The sequence below is a fragment of the Cyprinus carpio genome, chromosome A16 (assembly GCF_018340385.1).
Source record: "Cyprinus carpio isolate SPL01 chromosome A16, ASM1834038v1, whole genome shotgun sequence".
Classification (NCBI taxonomy): Eukaryota; Metazoa; Chordata; class Actinopteri; order Cypriniformes; family Cyprinidae; genus Cyprinus; species Cyprinus carpio.
Genome location: NC_056587.1, coordinates 19,821,249 through 19,839,844, shown reverse-complemented (window position 1 = coordinate 19,839,844; position 18,596 = coordinate 19,821,249). Strand labels below are relative to the sequence as shown.

General features: G+C 33.5%; 1 protein-coding gene across 3 annotated transcripts in view; it reads left to right on the top strand.

The window, feature by feature from the left end:
• Positions 1 to 18,596, top strand: part of csmd3a (CUB and Sushi multiple domains 3a) — a 227,044-nt gene that overhangs the window by 185,577 nt on the left and 22,871 nt on the right. For all 3 annotated transcript variants that reach the window (XM_042773196.1, XM_042773197.1, XM_042773195.1), the window contains exons 55-59: positions 277 to 462; positions 2,621 to 2,794; positions 11,441 to 11,623; positions 14,064 to 14,240; positions 15,714 to 15,893. In XM_042773196.1, the coding sequence (XP_042629130.1) occupies positions 277 to 462; positions 2,621 to 2,794; positions 11,441 to 11,623; positions 14,064 to 14,240; positions 15,714 to 15,893 (900 nt within the window). The remainder of the gene's footprint in view (positions 1 to 276; positions 463 to 2,620; positions 2,795 to 11,440; positions 11,624 to 14,063; positions 14,241 to 15,713; positions 15,894 to 18,596) is intronic.

Below are 18,596 nucleotides of genomic sequence, written 5' to 3'. Positions count from 1 at the left end.
AGAATTACTGATTTTTATTTTATGCCAAAAATCATTAGGATATTGAGTAAAGATCGCATTGCTGAGAACTTCATTTAGACAACTTTAATTCACATTAATTATAAAAACAAAATATAATCAGATACATCTCCATAAACGTTTAGATTATAATTGTGTATTTTGTATTTTATTTCAATTTTGACAATTGCAACACAGTTCATTATACAATGACATGCTTTTTCTTTTCTTTTTTTTTTTCTTGTTTTTTTTTTTTTGGCATCTGTTTGCTTTCTTCAGTTGTCAACTGCACAGATCCTGGTATACCAGCCAACTCAATCAGGAAGAGCAAAATTGAGTATGGGAACTTCACTTTCGGAACCGTGGTGTCCTATGACTGCAATCCCGGCTATTACCTCTTCGGGTCATCAGTCCTAACCTGCCAGCCCGTGGGTTACTGGGACAAGCCATTACCAGAATGCCTGGGTACGTCTGTGTCGGTTCTCTCCCAACACTTTATTTCTCATTATTTTGGCTCTTTATCATTGACAGTCTTTGAACTCTTTCTGTCTGAGAGGCCGCAGGAAAATGTCACAGGTTAGCCAACATGCAATCAAGTGCAGCGTTCGGTTCAAAGAGCACTTATGATGAAGTCTTCGCTGTCTGTATAAAAGCCTTCAAAGTTTTCCAGCACAAACACACAGAGTTTCTGCAGTGGACAGCAGTGAATTTTAACACACCTTTGCCAGAGCGAGGAGTATTAAGGTCAAGAGCGAGCGGCGCGGAGGCTCGGAGCTCACATTCATTAGAGAGATGTGTTCATTTGCCTGTGAGATAGTAATTGCCTCCTGCTCTCGCTTTCCATCTTTGTCCCTGTAATTGCTTCAAACCTGAATTTGACTGTTTCTTGTCCGTTTCCACCAAGCTACTTACACCGTGAAGGAAAGGAAGCAATCCTGCTAGCTATCTATTAGTCTTGTTTTTCTCTCAAGTGTACACAAGGTAATTCTGCACTTTGCTTAGAGGCTACTTGCTGCTCTTAGAATGGGAATTTTAATAAGCATCCTCTTTTCTCATGTTAACCTGATGAATATTATGAAAATTTTAACCTCCTCGGTTTTATTCAGGTGTAGTTCCAATTCAAAAGAAAGCAAACATCAAAAACAGGCCTAAAAAGAAGCTTAGCTAAATTGAATTGAAGAGCTTATGTGTGTTTCTTCAGCAGTTCACAAGAGATGAATTAATGTTGCTGGGATGTGCACGACTACACATTACACAAATCAACTACTGCTGGCTTTTTCTCAACAACTAGACAAATAAAATGTCACTCTGAAATGTGTGTGTGTATGTATATATATATATATAATATATATATATATATATATATATATATATATATATATATATAAATTTATATATATATATATATATGTGTGTGTGTGTGTGTGTGTGTGTGTGTGTGTGTGTGTGTGTGCGTGCGTGTGTATATTCATTATTTGTATATTTATTTTATTTTAATTGTAATTATGTATTTTATTTTCTATAGAATTCATAATACATTTATATTACATTAATGTTAATAATTATTGTACAGTAATATTTTAAAGAAAGAGATTTTGTGTGTGTGTACATTATATATTATATATATATATATATATATATATATATATATATATATATATATAAAATACAATATGGCTGCTAAGCGAAGTGTGACAGACAGACATTCAACAAGTAAGGTTAAAAATATATAAATATTGTGCAAAAATATTTCAGTCCACAGAAAAAAAGGATTATGCATGATCATTTGAGAGTTGCTCACAGCAGGCGAGTCCAGTAGTAATTGTCTTGTTGTTGCAAACAGCTTATTGTTGAAAGCGGTGAAGTTATTCAAAAGCAGTGTTATAAAGGGGGAGAGTTTAGAGATGTGTTCTTTGTAATCTTCCAAATGTTGCATTGTATGAGGTCCTTTTCCACTTTGCTAAAATTCTCCTACGCAGCACTTGTTTTTCGTGACATCCTCTGAGAGGGTTACAGCCAGACCCACACAGAATCTGTGCCTGCAGACCTTCACAGAAAGAGCTGCACATTTCAGCGGATTGGGAAACGCCAATCAATTACAAAGTCAAAATGAGTCAGCTTTCATTGTCATTCAGTCGTGTTTGTATATTTTTCAGGATTTTCACCAAAAATCAATGTTGAAAATATTCCAGAAATATTCCACATTCCATCTGTCTGCTTAAACAACATAAACATAAACTTGAATTATTTGAATATAATGTTATATTAATAATTTTATGACAACAATAATGAAAGGGATTGTTCTCCCAATAATAAAAATTCTGTCATTAATTATTCATCCTCATGTCGTTCCAAACCCGTAAGACCTTAATTCATCTATATTTCGTTAATCGTGAAAAGCTCTTGGATTTCATCAAAAATATCTTAATTTGTATTCAGAAGATAACCAAAGGTCTAATGGGTTTGGAGCGACTTTCCCTTTAACAATCCCTTTAAATCTACTGTAATCGAAGCATTGTTACCATACTGTCTTAAATATTAAAGCTTAATGAAATGCAAAAGAAAATATCTGGATAAAGAAAGTAGTTTCCACTGACTGCTGGTTGATGGTGTTCTCCTGCAGAGGTGGACTGTGGTCACCCTGGATCTCCTCCTCATGCGGTTGTGATGGGGGATAAATTCACCTTTGGTTCAACAGTTCACTACAGGTGTTTAGAAGACCGCGTTTTGATTGGTGAATCCACCCGCACCTGCCAGCTGAACGGCCAATGGAGTGGCTCTCAGCCTCACTGCTCAGGTGAGTGTTGTCTGTCTGTCTGTCTGTCTATCTATCTATCTATCATCTATCTATCTGTCTGTCTATCTATCTATCTATCTATCTATCTATCTATCTATCTATCTATCTATCTATCTATCTATCTATTTCATAATAAATACATTACTAATATATTATTCATATTTTGTAATTATGCATTTAATATTTAGTTATTCTAAATATAATAGTGTTATAATAGTGTGTTAATGTTGTTTTTGTTTTTATTGTTATAATAATAATAATGCATTTTATTATTAATATTAAAATCGATAAATAGATTACATTGTAATACATACAAAGTTATTTTTAATTTGATATTTTATTATAACTATAATTATTTTGTATTATTAATTACTTGTATTGATGTTATTTTCATTATTATTTTTATGATTATCTCATAATAAATAAATACATGTATTATTATAATTATTAATATTTAATTATTATAAATATAGTTGATTAATAATAATAATAATTATTATTATTATTATTATTGTTTTTTTGTATTGTTGTTAATACTAATAAATTCTATAAAATTATTTTGTATTATTATTAATAATTATTTTGTTTTTGTATTGATTTGTTGATCATTAATATTATTATGAATAATAATGACATTTATTATTATAATTATTATTAATAATAATTTCATGATGCAACAGTTTAAAGTTTAGTTGGTGTTTTTTATCACATTGCTCGGTTTACTGCTATTTCATGGTTTAATTGTCTCCCGACTATTGAATGCAGCTGTTTTTTATTTCAATCATTCGAAGGTCCACTGTCAATTATTCTGCTCATACCAGGGTACCATATCTATAGACATTTTTTTAAGTTTTTGTTCCTGATACTGTTCTGTAATTTCTGTAGCTGTAGCTGAAGCCATTGTTGCTACTTTGGAAGAGTCACTCAGACTTCCATTACTAACTCCAGCATGTCATTTAGCAATAGTAATGTAGTAATGGAGGTTTGAGCTGTTTTTAATGCAGTAGAGAGAGAGAGAGAGAGAGAGAGAGAGAGAGAGAGAGAGAGAGAGAGTTTGTGTGTGTGTGTGTGTGTGTGTGTGTGTGTGTGTGTGTGTGTGTGTGTGTTTGTGATTACTGTGGCTCTCAGCAGTGTACTGTATATAACTTCTATACAAAAAGCAGCATTATTATTTTAAACTACATTTCTCAGTGGCACACACTGGTAATGTTGCTATTTTTAAAGATTGTATTGATTAGGTAGCGAGGCAGCACTGACAAGAAGGCTCTGTGTTTGTGTTTGTTGATATAAAAAGTAATATAAAAATAATTTGAAATTGTAATTTTATCCTGTTATTCATCATATTTAGCTTGCCCTGTGATGTTTGTTTTTCTGGTTCTTTTGCTGCATGTTTCTAGGCTGTGAAGCGCTAAGAAAAAACTAAAATGAATATAAAGAAGTAATAAACCATGAAAGGCAGTGCGTTACGGTAATTTTAGCATGGTTGAGTAGGTTTTAGATGCTCTGCTACATGTTGTGCTTAAAAACACCCCAAAATAGACTCTAAAGACCTGTTCATGGAAAAAACAAAGCAAATCTTGCATCCTAATTCAGCTTTCTGTGTTTCATAAAAGCTGATTTCTTTCCCGTGGTAAAATCTCAGTAACGCACGGCCCCTAGTGGCTTACTGCTTTATTCAGATAATGCATAAGTCCTTGTATCTGCTTGTTCAGGCCTCGACTCGTGTTTTAAAGAGAAATCATACATTTGAATGAGCACATTTTTGAGTGAAGCTCATCTTTGTCTTGGTTCTTATTTTCTGTCATTATGTGTCAGTCTAACATGAGTTAATTAAGTTCAACTGAATAATGACTTCTGTCTCTGCTGACGCACTACACCGTCTCGTCTTACTGACAAGCTGTCTGTTTGATTCCAGCTAACATGCACAGATTTTTCATCTTTAAAGAAATAGTTAATGCACAGATGAAACACTCATTATTACTTACACTGATATCGTGCCAAATATGAGACTTTTTCTACAGTTCACATTCATATCTTGAAAAATATCAAAAATACACAGTTGAAGCCCTGTAAAAGCAGTCCAGACAACTATATTTCAAGTCTTCAGAGGTCATATATTGCATCTTCACCTGAAAAGTTTAAATATGCACATGGACAACTGAGATTCGAGCACTGGAGAGGGGAAATTATCAGTGTATAACAATTTACATTTTAGTCTATTGCTCAAACAAAGCTGTGGTATGACTTCAAAAGACCTAAAATATAGCGAATGCATCAAAAGAACCACTTTTATTGGGCTTTTTAATCTCGTTTGAAGCTTAAATTATACTAAATATATATTAAATTGATCAAAGGTGACAGAAAAGACATTTGTTATGTTACAAAAGATTTCCATTTCAAATAAATTCTGTTCTTTTGAACTTTCATCAAAGAATACATAAAAAAAGTATTAAGGTTTCTACAAAAATATTAAGCAGCAGAAAACTGTTTTCGGTATGAATAATAATAATAATGTTTCTTGAGCAGCAAATCAGCATATTAGAGTGATTTCTGAAGGATCATGTGACAGTAAAGACTGGAGTAATGATGCTGAAAATTCAGCTTTGATAACAGGAATAAATTACATTTTAAAATACATTCAAATGGAAAACAGCTATTTTAAATTTTAATAATATTTCAAAACATTCCTGTTTTTACTGTATTTGTAATTAAATAAAAACAGCCGCAGTGTGTATAAAAGACTTCTGTTAGACATATTAAAAATATAAATCATATTATGTACATGTATTGAGCCAAACATCCTCAGAAAAAGAAAAAATATGAATTAACACTCTTAAAAAACTTCTAAGAATCACACACTCGTCTGTGCACATCTGTATGCAGCGCTGCATGCATTGACCCAAAAACAGCATGAGCTGGCAGCTCCTCTCTTTCTTTCATTCCTTCTCTTGTTATCTCAATCCTTCTCCCACTGTTAGCTTTTTGACTGTACAGAATGGAGTATACTTCTGAATACTGCACACTATACTGCCTTTCTCATAGTGCTTTTTTGTAAATAGTATGTGAAACTGAATGTATCGTTTACTACATTGTTTAACATTGTATGTTGTTATCAAATTATTGTATCTAGTTATCATAGTGCACAGATATATTTAGAATTTGCATTTTCATTATAATTTGGGATTAATCTAAACTATGCTAACTGCAGTCATTTTAATCATACTGTACAGCAAGTTAAGATTTTTTTTTTTTTTCTACTAAGGAATTTCAGAAGGAACATCAGAGATGAAGTTGATACCTAAATGAAGCATATCTCAAATCCTCCTGAGCATAGAAAAGAGCAACCTTTGAGAAAGAACACTTTCCTCAGGGCTCTCTGTGTCTTTCTAGATTTACTTCTATATTCTGTGTGAACATGCTCGGCGCTTCTCGGGAGGTTTGATGTTGAGACTGTGTTCTGGATTTCTGGGACATTCGTCAGGAATCTAGCATCTCGATTGCTGGAAATTTTAGGAGGCGTATGCCACTGTAGGTTTACTAAAGTTAGCCAGTTGCATCTTGGCTTCATTTTAAAGTGTTTTCAGCTGCATGTTTTTGTTTAAGATAAGAAAACCCCACTTCCCCTGCAGCGCCTGCTTTCATGGGAGTTTTTGCATTCATTTAATTCTAGTTAACCCATCTGAAAGCAACTAAAACAAAACTCATATATTTTTGGCATATAATTAATATTGTTGTGAAACAATTTATAGAGTAAAAAAATGTATATATTTATTTTTATTAATGTTGAGATATTTTTAGACAGAAATACTGTTTTTTTTTCATGGTTTTTAAAGTATTTTATGCTCATCACTACATTTACTTAATCAAAAATACAGTAAAACAGTAATATTGTGAAATAATAACTACTAGATAATTAAAAAAAAAAAGTTAAAATAACGGTTTTCTTAAAAAAAAAAATGTTGTTTGATAATTTTATATATTTTAGGAATTCAAGAGTCATTAATCCAGTCTTCAGTGTTGCATGATCCTTCAGAAATCATTCTAATATGGATGTGTTTAATTATAATCAGTAATAATTATAATAATAATGTTGCCTTAATTTTTGTCTGATTCCATGGTGTTTTTGTTGTTTTTGCATCCATTTAATTCTAGTTAACACCCTGAAAGCAACTAGGACACATCTCTCTCTCTCTCTTTCTCTCTCTCTCTCTCTCTCTCTCTCTCTCTCTCTCTCTCTCTCACCTATGTATTGTATAATTTGCTATGCATTGAGATGCGTATAGTATCGGCCTCAGTTATGGACATGCACATCTCTAATACACACACACACATATTAAGACAATAATAAAAATTTTAATGTATATTTTTTAAATCTTTTTACCAAATTGTACATTTTTACTGTTTTCTTATTTAATACATTATAAATACTAGAATAATTATTCATTTAATATATTTTAATATTTCTCCACAGCCATAATGCCAATGTAATAGGACATATAATATTTTATAAATGTGTTTAATTATAATCATTCATAATTATGATGATAACATTTTGCCTTATTTTTTTTGTCTTTCCGCTAAAAATATAAAATGGCTTCATTTTAAAGCATTTCCAGCTGCATGCTTTTGTTTAAGATAAGAAAACTTCACGTCCCCTACAGCGCCTGCTTTCATTCGTGGGAGTTTTTGTCTTTTTTGCCTCTCATTATGTGGCAAAATGAATTCCACTGAAGACTAAAAGATAATACTACCAGTGCAACGTGATGAAATATGGCTAGCAAACAAAATCAATAGCGTTCTGCACTGCCAGGTGAATCGGAGTTCCTTACGTAACAAACTTTGAAGCCTTATTATACCCTGCGAAGCTACTGGTGGGCGTCCTTTAACTCAAAATCACACATCACTGCTGTGCCAATTAATGGAAACTAGAACCATTTCATAGTATTCAACAGCCTCACCTTTATAGAAGACTCTAATTTTGGTTATATAAGCACACACACACAGCTCGTAGATTGTCCATCAAGAGCAAGAAACAAGTCGAATAGATCTGTGGCTTTGTCTTGGCTGTTTTATGGCCGCTTGAGGTGGGATGGATCTTTTCGGAGACCTGTCTGTTCATAGCATACCAACAAAGGCAGTACGTCGGACCAATTGAGGTTAACGAGGAAGAAAAGTCAGCACTTTGTGACACCTTCTTTTTTTATGGGGCTTAGATATTTGAACAAACGGCTGTGAATAGGGCCATCTCTTTATCTCTCTGCATGTGTCTTTCTTTCTTTCTCTACACTACATCAGCATGCTTGGAATGATGTCAGATGAGTACAATCCACCCCTCATTTTCTGTGCTGTGCAGTAGAAAAAGAAATGTCCCAGATTACTGATGAACTAAAGCGAAGGTATTTGACTGAAAACACGACGCTGTCATGGAGTGCTGCTGTTTTTCCTGTTTATTTAAATATGGACAAAGACCTGGTTAAGCAGCAGTGCATTGGAACCAGAGGACGGTTGCCCTACGGCTTGTTTTAATTACTAGTTAGTTGTTCCCTCTGGTGTGTGGGCCGTTTGCTGAGTCTGGGCTTTCTGAATGGCCTCGGGGTGCTTGTACACGTAATTAAAAAGGATTTGATTTTCGGGTCATCGGCTGAATCACACAGGGTTCGTGCTCGAAGTGTCTGCGACGTGTGCCATCCGGCTCTGTTCAATGAATATTTTATCATAATTATTTATGCTAATGGCTACTGCTGGCAGCCGCTAGATGATAATTGATAGCCTGTTGCGTATCACTGTCATTTGGAAAGGTGTCGCATCTCTCACGCGCCTGCAAATTCGTCTTCTCGCCAGTAACAACATAAATGCATCTAATTGTTTCTCTTGAGAATTGCGCCTGGTTTTTGCACTTCAAAATGGCATTATGTGTTTTCATGGGTCTTTTAAAGGGAAAGTTCACACATCAGTGAAAATCATCATTTTCTTGTCTTCATGTTGTTCCAAACCTGCATATGAATTTCTTCCTTATGTGAAACAAAAAAGGAGACATCAAACTACTGACAGGGCTGTCAAGCTCTAAAAAGGCAGAAAAAAGAGCATCTTTATATTTGTTATTCATGTGGAATATTTCAAGTCAAGTCATACAATACATTTGAATGAACAGAAATAAGATTTCAGTCTATATACTACCATTCAAAAGTTAAATAAAACCAGTTATATTGTAAAATGTTATTACAGTTTAGAATAACTGTTTTCTATTTGAATATATTTTAAAATGCAATTTATTCCAGTGATCAAAGCTGAATTTTCAGCATCATTACTCCAGTCGTCAGAGTCACATGGTCCTTCAGAAATCATTCTAATATGCTGATTTGCTGCTCGAGAAACAATTATTATTATTATCAATGTTGAAAACAGTTGTTCTGTGTAATTGTTGGGGGGAATAGAATTATTTTGTATCAATATAAAAGTCTTCACTGTCACTTTAAATCAATGTCATTTCCTAAAACATGTAAAATGTACTTTACTAATAGAATTGAATGTACAGAAATGAGATTTCAGAGCTACATTTTAGTCTGTTTGTCACACAAATGTCTTCAGAAGACTTGGAGAACATCCATTTACATTTATGAGGAAATAAGCACTATGAGCGTTCTTCAAAACATTGTCTTTTCTGTTCCATGGAAGAAATTAAGTCATGCGAGTTAAGACATGAAAGGAGGTAAGTGCAGCATAAAGTACAAACTTATTTATTTTTTGCTAAGCTATTCATTATTTCTGCATTCAGCGGATGCTTTTATCCAAAGTGACTCACAATAGAGGAGCATAAGCAATTCGTCACAGAGCCAGTAATATTTATAGTGTACATGTTTATTAGAACGCTAGACTAGGAAACGAGCTAGAGCGGAGATGAAATGCAAGAAGTAGTAGATTTTTCCAGTAATAAAAAGCTGTTGTTATTGGTTTTGATTTTTTCTATCGGCTGTCATAGTTCAGATCTCTACCTAATCTTACAAGGCAGGTGAGCAAAAAGATTGTGTAAGCTCATTCAAATAGTATTTTCACGCACAAAAAGTTCCTCTTTTTAATTCTTCTGAAACAGCATGGTGAGTGGCAGCTCAGAGAACAGAGGAAGTGTTCCTCTGTTCCGTAACTGCTCTTTATCTGAACAGTGGCAGTTCGGCACGCTGAAAAACTTCTCTGTGGCCAAATGAAGCTCTCAACTGGTTTGAGGGCAGTGTTGGTCCCGCTTGCATTAATAATATCTAATACATCACTGAGCAGGTCTGTTTTGCTGTCAGATGGTCTTTCGTTAATCCATTTAATCCCTATAGTCACATCTGTGATCAAATTTTAGTTTAGACTTTCAGTCTGAAAGGTGAGAAAAGGGTTGCATTTTACATTACAAATGACTGTCTAGATAACATGGTAATGGCCTAAACCATTTATTTCTAGTTACCCCCTTTGAAAACACACACACATTGTTTTCTGTAAGGGGTCGGTTTAGGTGTAGGGCGATAGAAAATACAGTTTGTACAGTATAAAAACCATTACGCCAAAGGAGAGTCTCTGTAAACCACAAATGCAAGTGTGTGCGTGTGTGTTACATGTTGTTGGCTGCATTTAATTGACCAAAATGATATGGTAAAAACAGTAATATTGTGATATTATTATTACAATAATATTATTACGATTTAAAATAACTGGCTTGTAAAACTGAATAACTGAATATATTTTAAAATGGCATTTATTTCTGTGATCAAAGCTGAATTTTCAGCATCATTACTATAGTCTTCAGTGTCGCATGATCCTTCAGAAATCTTTCTAATATGCTGATTTGCTGCTCAAGAAACAATTATTATTATCAATACTGAAAACAGTTGTGCTGCTTATAATATTTTTGTGGAAATCATAATACATTTTTCAGGATTCTTTGATAAATAGAAAATTCAAAACAACAGCATTTATTTGAAGCTTTTATATCACATAAAAGTCTTTGCTATCACTTTTGATCAGTTTAATGTGTCCTTGTTGAAAAAAAGTATTAATTTCTTAAAAAAAAAAAAAAAATGTTTCCACTTAAAATATCTAAACATCCCTAAAATAAGATAAATGTACTTACTGGGAAAATTTTGTAATATATTAAGACTTGTTTTCAGAGAATATACTTAAAAATCCATTGGCAAATGCATAATTAATACATAACTTAAAAATACAGAAAACTTGTGAGGTTATGAAACAAGAGAAGAAAAAAAACTGTTTGCCATTTGGAGATAATTATTTAAACTCAAATCAATATTTCATATCCATCTATTTATTTATTTAGTAAGTGTTGCCATCTAATAAGCAAGATAGTGTAGACTCTGCTGGCCATTATGGTGAAATGAACCCCTCCAGGGTGATACAGGACCCTTGTAATAATGGCTGACTAACTGTACGTTACGTCTTACATATTGACCAAGTCTGCAGTTTCAGTCTCCCGTGGGTGCACATACGTCCAGTAACTTACTGTGAACTTTTTTTCTTTTTTTGAGAAGGTACATGCAGTTTGCTTCTATCCAAGTAGAAAAATACACATGCTCCCTTTAGCTGGAAAAATGAGGATATGGTATGCAGAATAGTATAGTATCTAGAATATATGTGCACTTGTCTCCACAGGTGATAAAAGGGGCGCCTGCGGTGATCCGGGCACACCGGCCCATGCCACCCGAGAGGAGGGCAGCTTTCAGCAGCATGCCAAAGTGCGCTTCACCTGCGCCGCGGGTCACACACTCTACGGCTCGGCAGAACGGATCTGCTTCCCCAACAGCACTTGGTCGGGCCGTCAGCCCATCTGCAAACGTAAGTAACTACTTTAGACGCCATGAATAATGAATGCACACCACAGCGAGGAGCAGTGCAAGTACACACCAAGACACTGATATGCATCAAATGACAAGTCTTTTCTCTCGTCAAACATTTGTGCCGGTGTCACAGCATTCATGCATTCTGTAATTCACGCAAAAGACGACCTTGCACCAGAGGCTTTTGAGGAAATGGCACAAGTGTTTTTTCTGCTGCTTTTGCAGCTCTTTTAGTCTGACGCATTGTCCGTGTCATCTCGAGGGTGGCAGGTTATTGCGGTCCAGCACCATGCTGGGCTATAAAACAGATTTACAGATTGTTAGCACGCAGGTCCCAGGAGGCGGAATTTTCTCAAGCTTGAATGTTTTTGCTCTGGTCTAACAGCTTGTCTTGCATTAAATCCCATCATGCCCCCCTGTGATTTTCCAGGCCGAACAAACACCGACATCTCCTGCAGTTTAACCCCACTCAACCCATGTGTGAGGGGAGAAAACTAAAAGAAATCTATTAGCTTCACAAAAATATCAGGCTCTTTGAAATCAATCCAAATGAATACAGAACAATCAAGTTGTGCTTAATAAAGTACTATTATAGTATTTGTTAATATTTTGAATTAGCTTTAGATTTTTATTTATGTTTATTTATTTTTGGTAACACTTTAGTTTAGGAACCAATTCTCACTATTAACTAGTTGCTTATTAGCATGTATATTACTAGAATATTGGCTGTTTCTTAGTACTTATAAAGCACATAATAATGCCTTATTCTGCGTTACCATATTCGATTCTTTAACCCTACCCCATACCTTAACTTAACAACTACCTTATGAACATTTAATAAGCAAAAAAATTAGGAGTTTGAGGCAAAAACCATAGTTAATAGTTAGTTAATAGTGAGAATTGTTCCTCAAACTAAAGTGTGATCTCTTTTATTATTATTATTATTATTATTATTATTATGTTAGTTAAAGTTTCAGTATTTTTATGTGCTTTTGACTTTTTTTATTTCTTTTAAGCCTTGTTTTAGTTAGTATTTTATCCTTTTCATTTAAGCTTTTCATCTAATATTTATATTTTATTTTATTTTACCCATATTTCACTTAACAGAAATTATTTTTAATAGTTTTAGTTATAGCTAACAACAACAACACTAAACTGAAGCAAATTTTCTGAAAGTTTGTTTTGCCAATTTTTAGCAAATGTTTTATATAGATATATATATATATATTATATATATAATATATATATATAATATAATATATTATATATATATATATATATATATATATATATATATATATATATTAGGGCTGTCAAATGATTAATAACGATTAATCACACATCCAAAATAAAAGTTTTTGTTTACATAATATATGTATGTGTACAGGGTATATTTATTATGTATATATAAATACACACACATAAATTATATATTTAGAAAATATTTACATGTATATACATTTATATATTTATATTCTTATATTTTATATTATATATAAATATATTTAATATATAAACATTACATATTCTTCTTAAATATATACATGCATGTGTTGTGTATTTATATATACATAATAAATCTACACAGTATACACACATATATTATGAAAACAAAACTTTTATTTTGGATGTGATTAATCGTGATTAATCATTTGACAGCCCTAATCAAATATATATATATATATATATATATATATATATATATATATATATATATATATATATATCATATTATACATATATCTACTCATATTATACGTTGTTATTATTATATATTATTGTACTATTTATTAATATTTTGAATTAGCTTTTATTTTTGTATTTTTCAGTTTTCATTTTAATTTGTTTGTTTTAATAATTGTATTATGTGCTGCTGTCATGTTTATTAATTTTGTGTGTGTTTTTAGTTTTAATTTCTCTAGTTTTGATTTATTTTTACTTGAGTTTTGTAATTTCAGTACTTTGACCTTGTCTTATTGAATCAAATTTTTATTTATTTTATTTTGTTTCCATTTTATTTCAATTAACAACCATATTTTTTTATATATATAGTTTTAGTTAACGGAAACAACAACACTTGACCAAAGCAAATTTTCTTGGCATTTTGTATTGGCATTTTATGCAAAAAATATATATATATATATATTTTTTTTTAAATCAGAAATAGCTGATATAATATAACTTTCTTAAATAATAATAATAATAATAATAATAATAATAATAATAATCACACAAATGGCAAGTAGCACATTGAATTTAATTCAGTAATCTTATTTACAATTTTTTTTTTTTTTTTTTTTTTTTTTTACGGTGTACTTCCTGTAATCACAAACATGGTAATTTTTCAAAGGCTATCGTACTCATAAAGTCCTAGATGAAAGGAATGACCCAGCTGGACATGTGCTTTTCTGCTAATGTGATTCTTTTTCATTCAATAGCTGTTCAATGCGGGAATCCTGGAACTCCGGCTAATGGGCACATATTGCGTGTTCACGGCACCACCTTCTCTCACTCCATCATCTACTCATGCGTGGATGGATACCGGCTCTCAGGTTCTCCCTCTCGTCAGTGCCTGGCGAACGGTACCTGGTCTGGCAGCGAGCCCAACTGCACCCGTACGTACTCAAGATGTTCTTTTACATCCTGGAAAAACTCAAACATGTTGGCAACGTTCAAGTCTTCCTTCATATGTTTTGTTTTTCCCCCCAACTGTGTTTCTCAATAAATGTTGGCATTCAAACAGGAAAGACTTTCCGTAATAACAAGATGCCCATTTGTAATTAGCCCAACCATCTTATCATGGGGTTGTTGTTGCTCAGATGTGGACCCTGCTCACCTCATGAGCAATCTCATTAATGGAACGAGATTTATTCCTGCCGCTGTCTTAGTAATAGTAGGATGAGATGACAGGCACAATCAATCTCACGCTGACATATAATGCGAGATTGATGTCGGGGTAGTGGGAGAATAATGAGCAGGGGAGTGCTGCAGGACTGCGGTGAATTTCACATGACATTACACAATGCTCTGATGTGATGCTCTTTGTTGATGTGACAAGATAAACTGTGGATGTTAAAGGTGAAGTCACTTCAGATTGGCACAAATGATGAATATAATTAAACACTCCCTCCATCTGTCATTGATTGGTCGAACAGGAAGTCCTGCCTCAAATGCACTGTGTTCACATGCATTTTAAAACTCTAATTTGTCTTTTTAAAATGCCATGTAACCATTGACAGTCTGTCCTGTTCATGCAAATTCAGGGTAACAGGCACTTAATCCAGTGCAATTCATCTCTACATGTTATTTTGGATATCTTATATGGTTGCTAGGGTGTTCTAGGTGGTTTCTAAGTAGTTGCTTACCAGTGCTGGGAAGGAACTGCAGGGTGTTTATAAGTTGATCAAGCTAATTAATTAAATCATAAAAATATAAAATTATAATTGATATATATTTTTGAAAGCAGTAGGCCTTTGAATAAAAAATGGGGAAAAAATAGCAAAGATTAATCATAAAATCAATCATTTATATTTCATTTACTGCCATTGTGTGAATATGTAATCACATAAAAGTAACTGTAATCTGATTATTAGCATTGTAAAATGATATAGATGCACTATTGTTCAAAAGGTTGGGGTCAATACGATTTCTTTATATTTTTTTAAGAAGCTTCTTTCTTTGGCAAACACCTCTGATGCATATAACCTGTAAAATTATTATTTACTACTGAATATTATCGCAATGATAGTATTATATAAATTATTTTAAAATACTTTGATAGTCTTAAGTGTTGTTGAACTAAAGATGTTGTTCTGTAGGATGAAAAAATTTTTCAGCTGTAGCATCTAACCTGAGGCTTGACCATTAAGCTCTCAGTGCGACAGGCAGAACTGTAGCAGAAGCATCCAGAATAATTGTTTGTTTAGTTTTAGTTCCGGGGGGATTGTCTTGAATCCATAAACAATTTAATGATGTAGTGTGTTTAGACTCTTCATATACACTCACACAGATAATGGTGTCGCTGACTCAAGACATACATTTCCATAATGCGCTTTCTTCCAAACGCTGTCGTTCTTCTGCTTTAATAGTGATCAGCTGTGGGGATCCAGGCGGACCTGCCAACGGCCTGAGGTTCGGAGAGGACTTCACCATCGGACAGAATGTGACGTATTCCTGCCAACCCGGTTTTGTGATGGAGAATAGGAGCTCCGTTATCCGCACCTGCACCCACAACGGCACCTGGAGCGGCACCTTACCCACCTGCCAAGGTACAGAGTTAGAAGGCCTTTCTTTTTCTTGAAATTACGATACTGAGACTTTTTGGTGGTTTGCCGAGGCATTGAGTGCCACAAACAAACAGATGTTGCTCTGTAGTTGCCAAGGCTTCTTGGATTGTAAAGGGGCCATTGTTTCTGAAGGAAGGCATCAAAGACAAAGGGTTAACCGCAACTTTTTCTCACACGTCTGGAGAGAGAGAGAGGAGATTTATGAATATTTGACAACGCTCTCTTTGAGCACCCTCTTGCAGGAACAGTCACTGAGACTTTATCTGATAACTGGAATATAAATGATTATTATTTCTTAGTTTTTCACAATTTTTAACACCTTTTTTTTCCACAAGTTTTCAAACCTTTTGAGGTTTGGTAGGTTTATATATATATAAACAGTTTATTTATTTAGTTAAAAGAAAATACATATTTTTTTCGGGTTCGGCGAGGACTGCATGGACCGCCAAATTTATTATTTTTATATTAAATAAATATTTAAATATATAAATATAAAATAACTGTTCATTGTTAATAAAAAACATAAAAATCATTTAAATTGTTTAATTATCAAATAAGTTATTTATTATTACAACAGCAACAACTAATATTCTTTTATTTATAGATAATATTTATTATTATTTATTATTGCAAAATAAGAAACTAATAGTATTTATTTATTTATTTATTCAAAATCATACGGAAATTTGTATTTCTTGCTGTTAAATATTAGGACTGTCGATGGAATAAAATAGTGCATAGCTCTTAAAAAAAATTGAGAAATTTTTCACGGACCCGAAACCCCTTCTTAGTCCCTGGACTCTGTTTTGAAATCCCTTTCATTGAAAATTTTGCTATTTTTAGGTATTCAGCTATTGTGACACATGTAATGTGAAATATGTAAAATCATTACCAGCTGTTCTCCCCTATTAAATAATGCCAGTGTTCCATTTAATATGTTTGTATACTGTATTTCACAGGTCTTTCCATCACTGGAACCGTTCCGCAGTATTCAGCACTGATTCAATCTTGGCTTTGCGATAAGCGTTATTTCTGTCTGTGGCATTCAGCGCTCTCCTTTCAACCATTATTCTTCTTTTTTCATCTTTTTTTTTGAGCCAATATCAGATTTTCTTTGGCAGACCACATGCTTACATCCGTTTACAAATCCCTGAGAGGAAACTTTCCTTCCTCCGGCATTCTCATTAGCGCTAAAACACTATTGACAGTTGTTGCTTGGAATGATTGATATTTTTTTAAGTCCTCACCATCCTCATTATAACATTAGTCCTTGATGGATATGAGCATAAATATCTACATTTAGACCTGTTTTTCCACACGCAATACTGTCTTGTTAGCTAAAGGAATCTGCATTGCGTACTGTACATGAAAATGGGGGCCATTACAATTCTGAAAACAAACACAGAGAGCAAATTGCTCGATGAGATCCTGCAGAGAAACATCAATGTAGCGTCCTAATAGCACGTAATGCCAAGTCATTAGAAAGCCATTTTTGGGCCCGGCGTGGATGGATGATAGCCTGTGAGTGATGTTTGGCCGGAACAGGCCCTCAGGCACGCCTCCCGTCAGTCGATGGTGAAGTCTGCCATGAGGTATTTGTGCCCGAGGGCTCATCTCACACTCCGTTTCTCCTTCATTGCTCTTCTTTTCAGCATCTGCAGACAGTGCAGCTGAAGACTGTCAGTGTCCAGTGACCTATTTGAGATTAGCATGCCAGTCCTTCACACACATGGGAGTATCAAAGGATTTAAAAAATGTGATTTCCAGGCCTGGAAAAGTCATATAAATTTCTACTGGGAATATAAATATGTCCAGTTATGCTCTGCAGGATATTTGCTCAGATTCACAAGGTCCAGGACAAATTTTTCATGGGTGGGACCCTTTCCCTCAGGACTGATACTGAGAAATGTTTTTGGGATCAAGATAAAGCTGAAATAAAATATATAAATATAAATGTTCAATCAAAAACTTTTCTCATTATGAAAAGGGTTTTACGTTGTCAAAATAGTGCACTGGCAGATTTGTTCCACTTGTTTTTTATTTATTTATACTTGAAAACTAGTGGAAAAGACAAATTAAAAACTCATTATAACGTATATTTTTTTTTTTTTTTTTTTGCAGTTACCACCACAAGACTTAAATATCATGCGTGTTCACATTAGACTAGAATTGTGGAATCGATTAACCAAACCTTAAGTACAAGGTTAAGACTAACCTTATCTACAATAGAAATTCTAACTGTATTATATTAGATTTAATTGTATTCTACTATGGAAACTTGAGTTTTTTAGGTTAATGTATAGCGTTCAGTTCTTGTTTGAGGAAAGGAAACATTTGTTCGTCTGTGTGGATGACAGTTGTAGTTGTTATATATATGTGCATATGCAGGAAGACACCAGACAGAAGCAGACTTGTAAAACAGCACTGGAAGGTTTCTTTCTCCATGAATTGTCAAAACCTATTAAAGACAAACAAGCTCAGGTGTCTCATTAAAGAGCCAGACGAGAGGAGAGCAGTGAGTCTGCTTCTCAAGAGTGTCACTTGTTTATAGTTTATAGTTGATTTTAGTCATTAATGATAATGTCTTAGTGTTTCCCTTTAGTGTTTCCAGAGGTTTTGTTTTGTAGTCTGTCTACATGTTAGTAAAGTACTTTTCTGATGTGTTTACAGAGACATTTTTCAGAG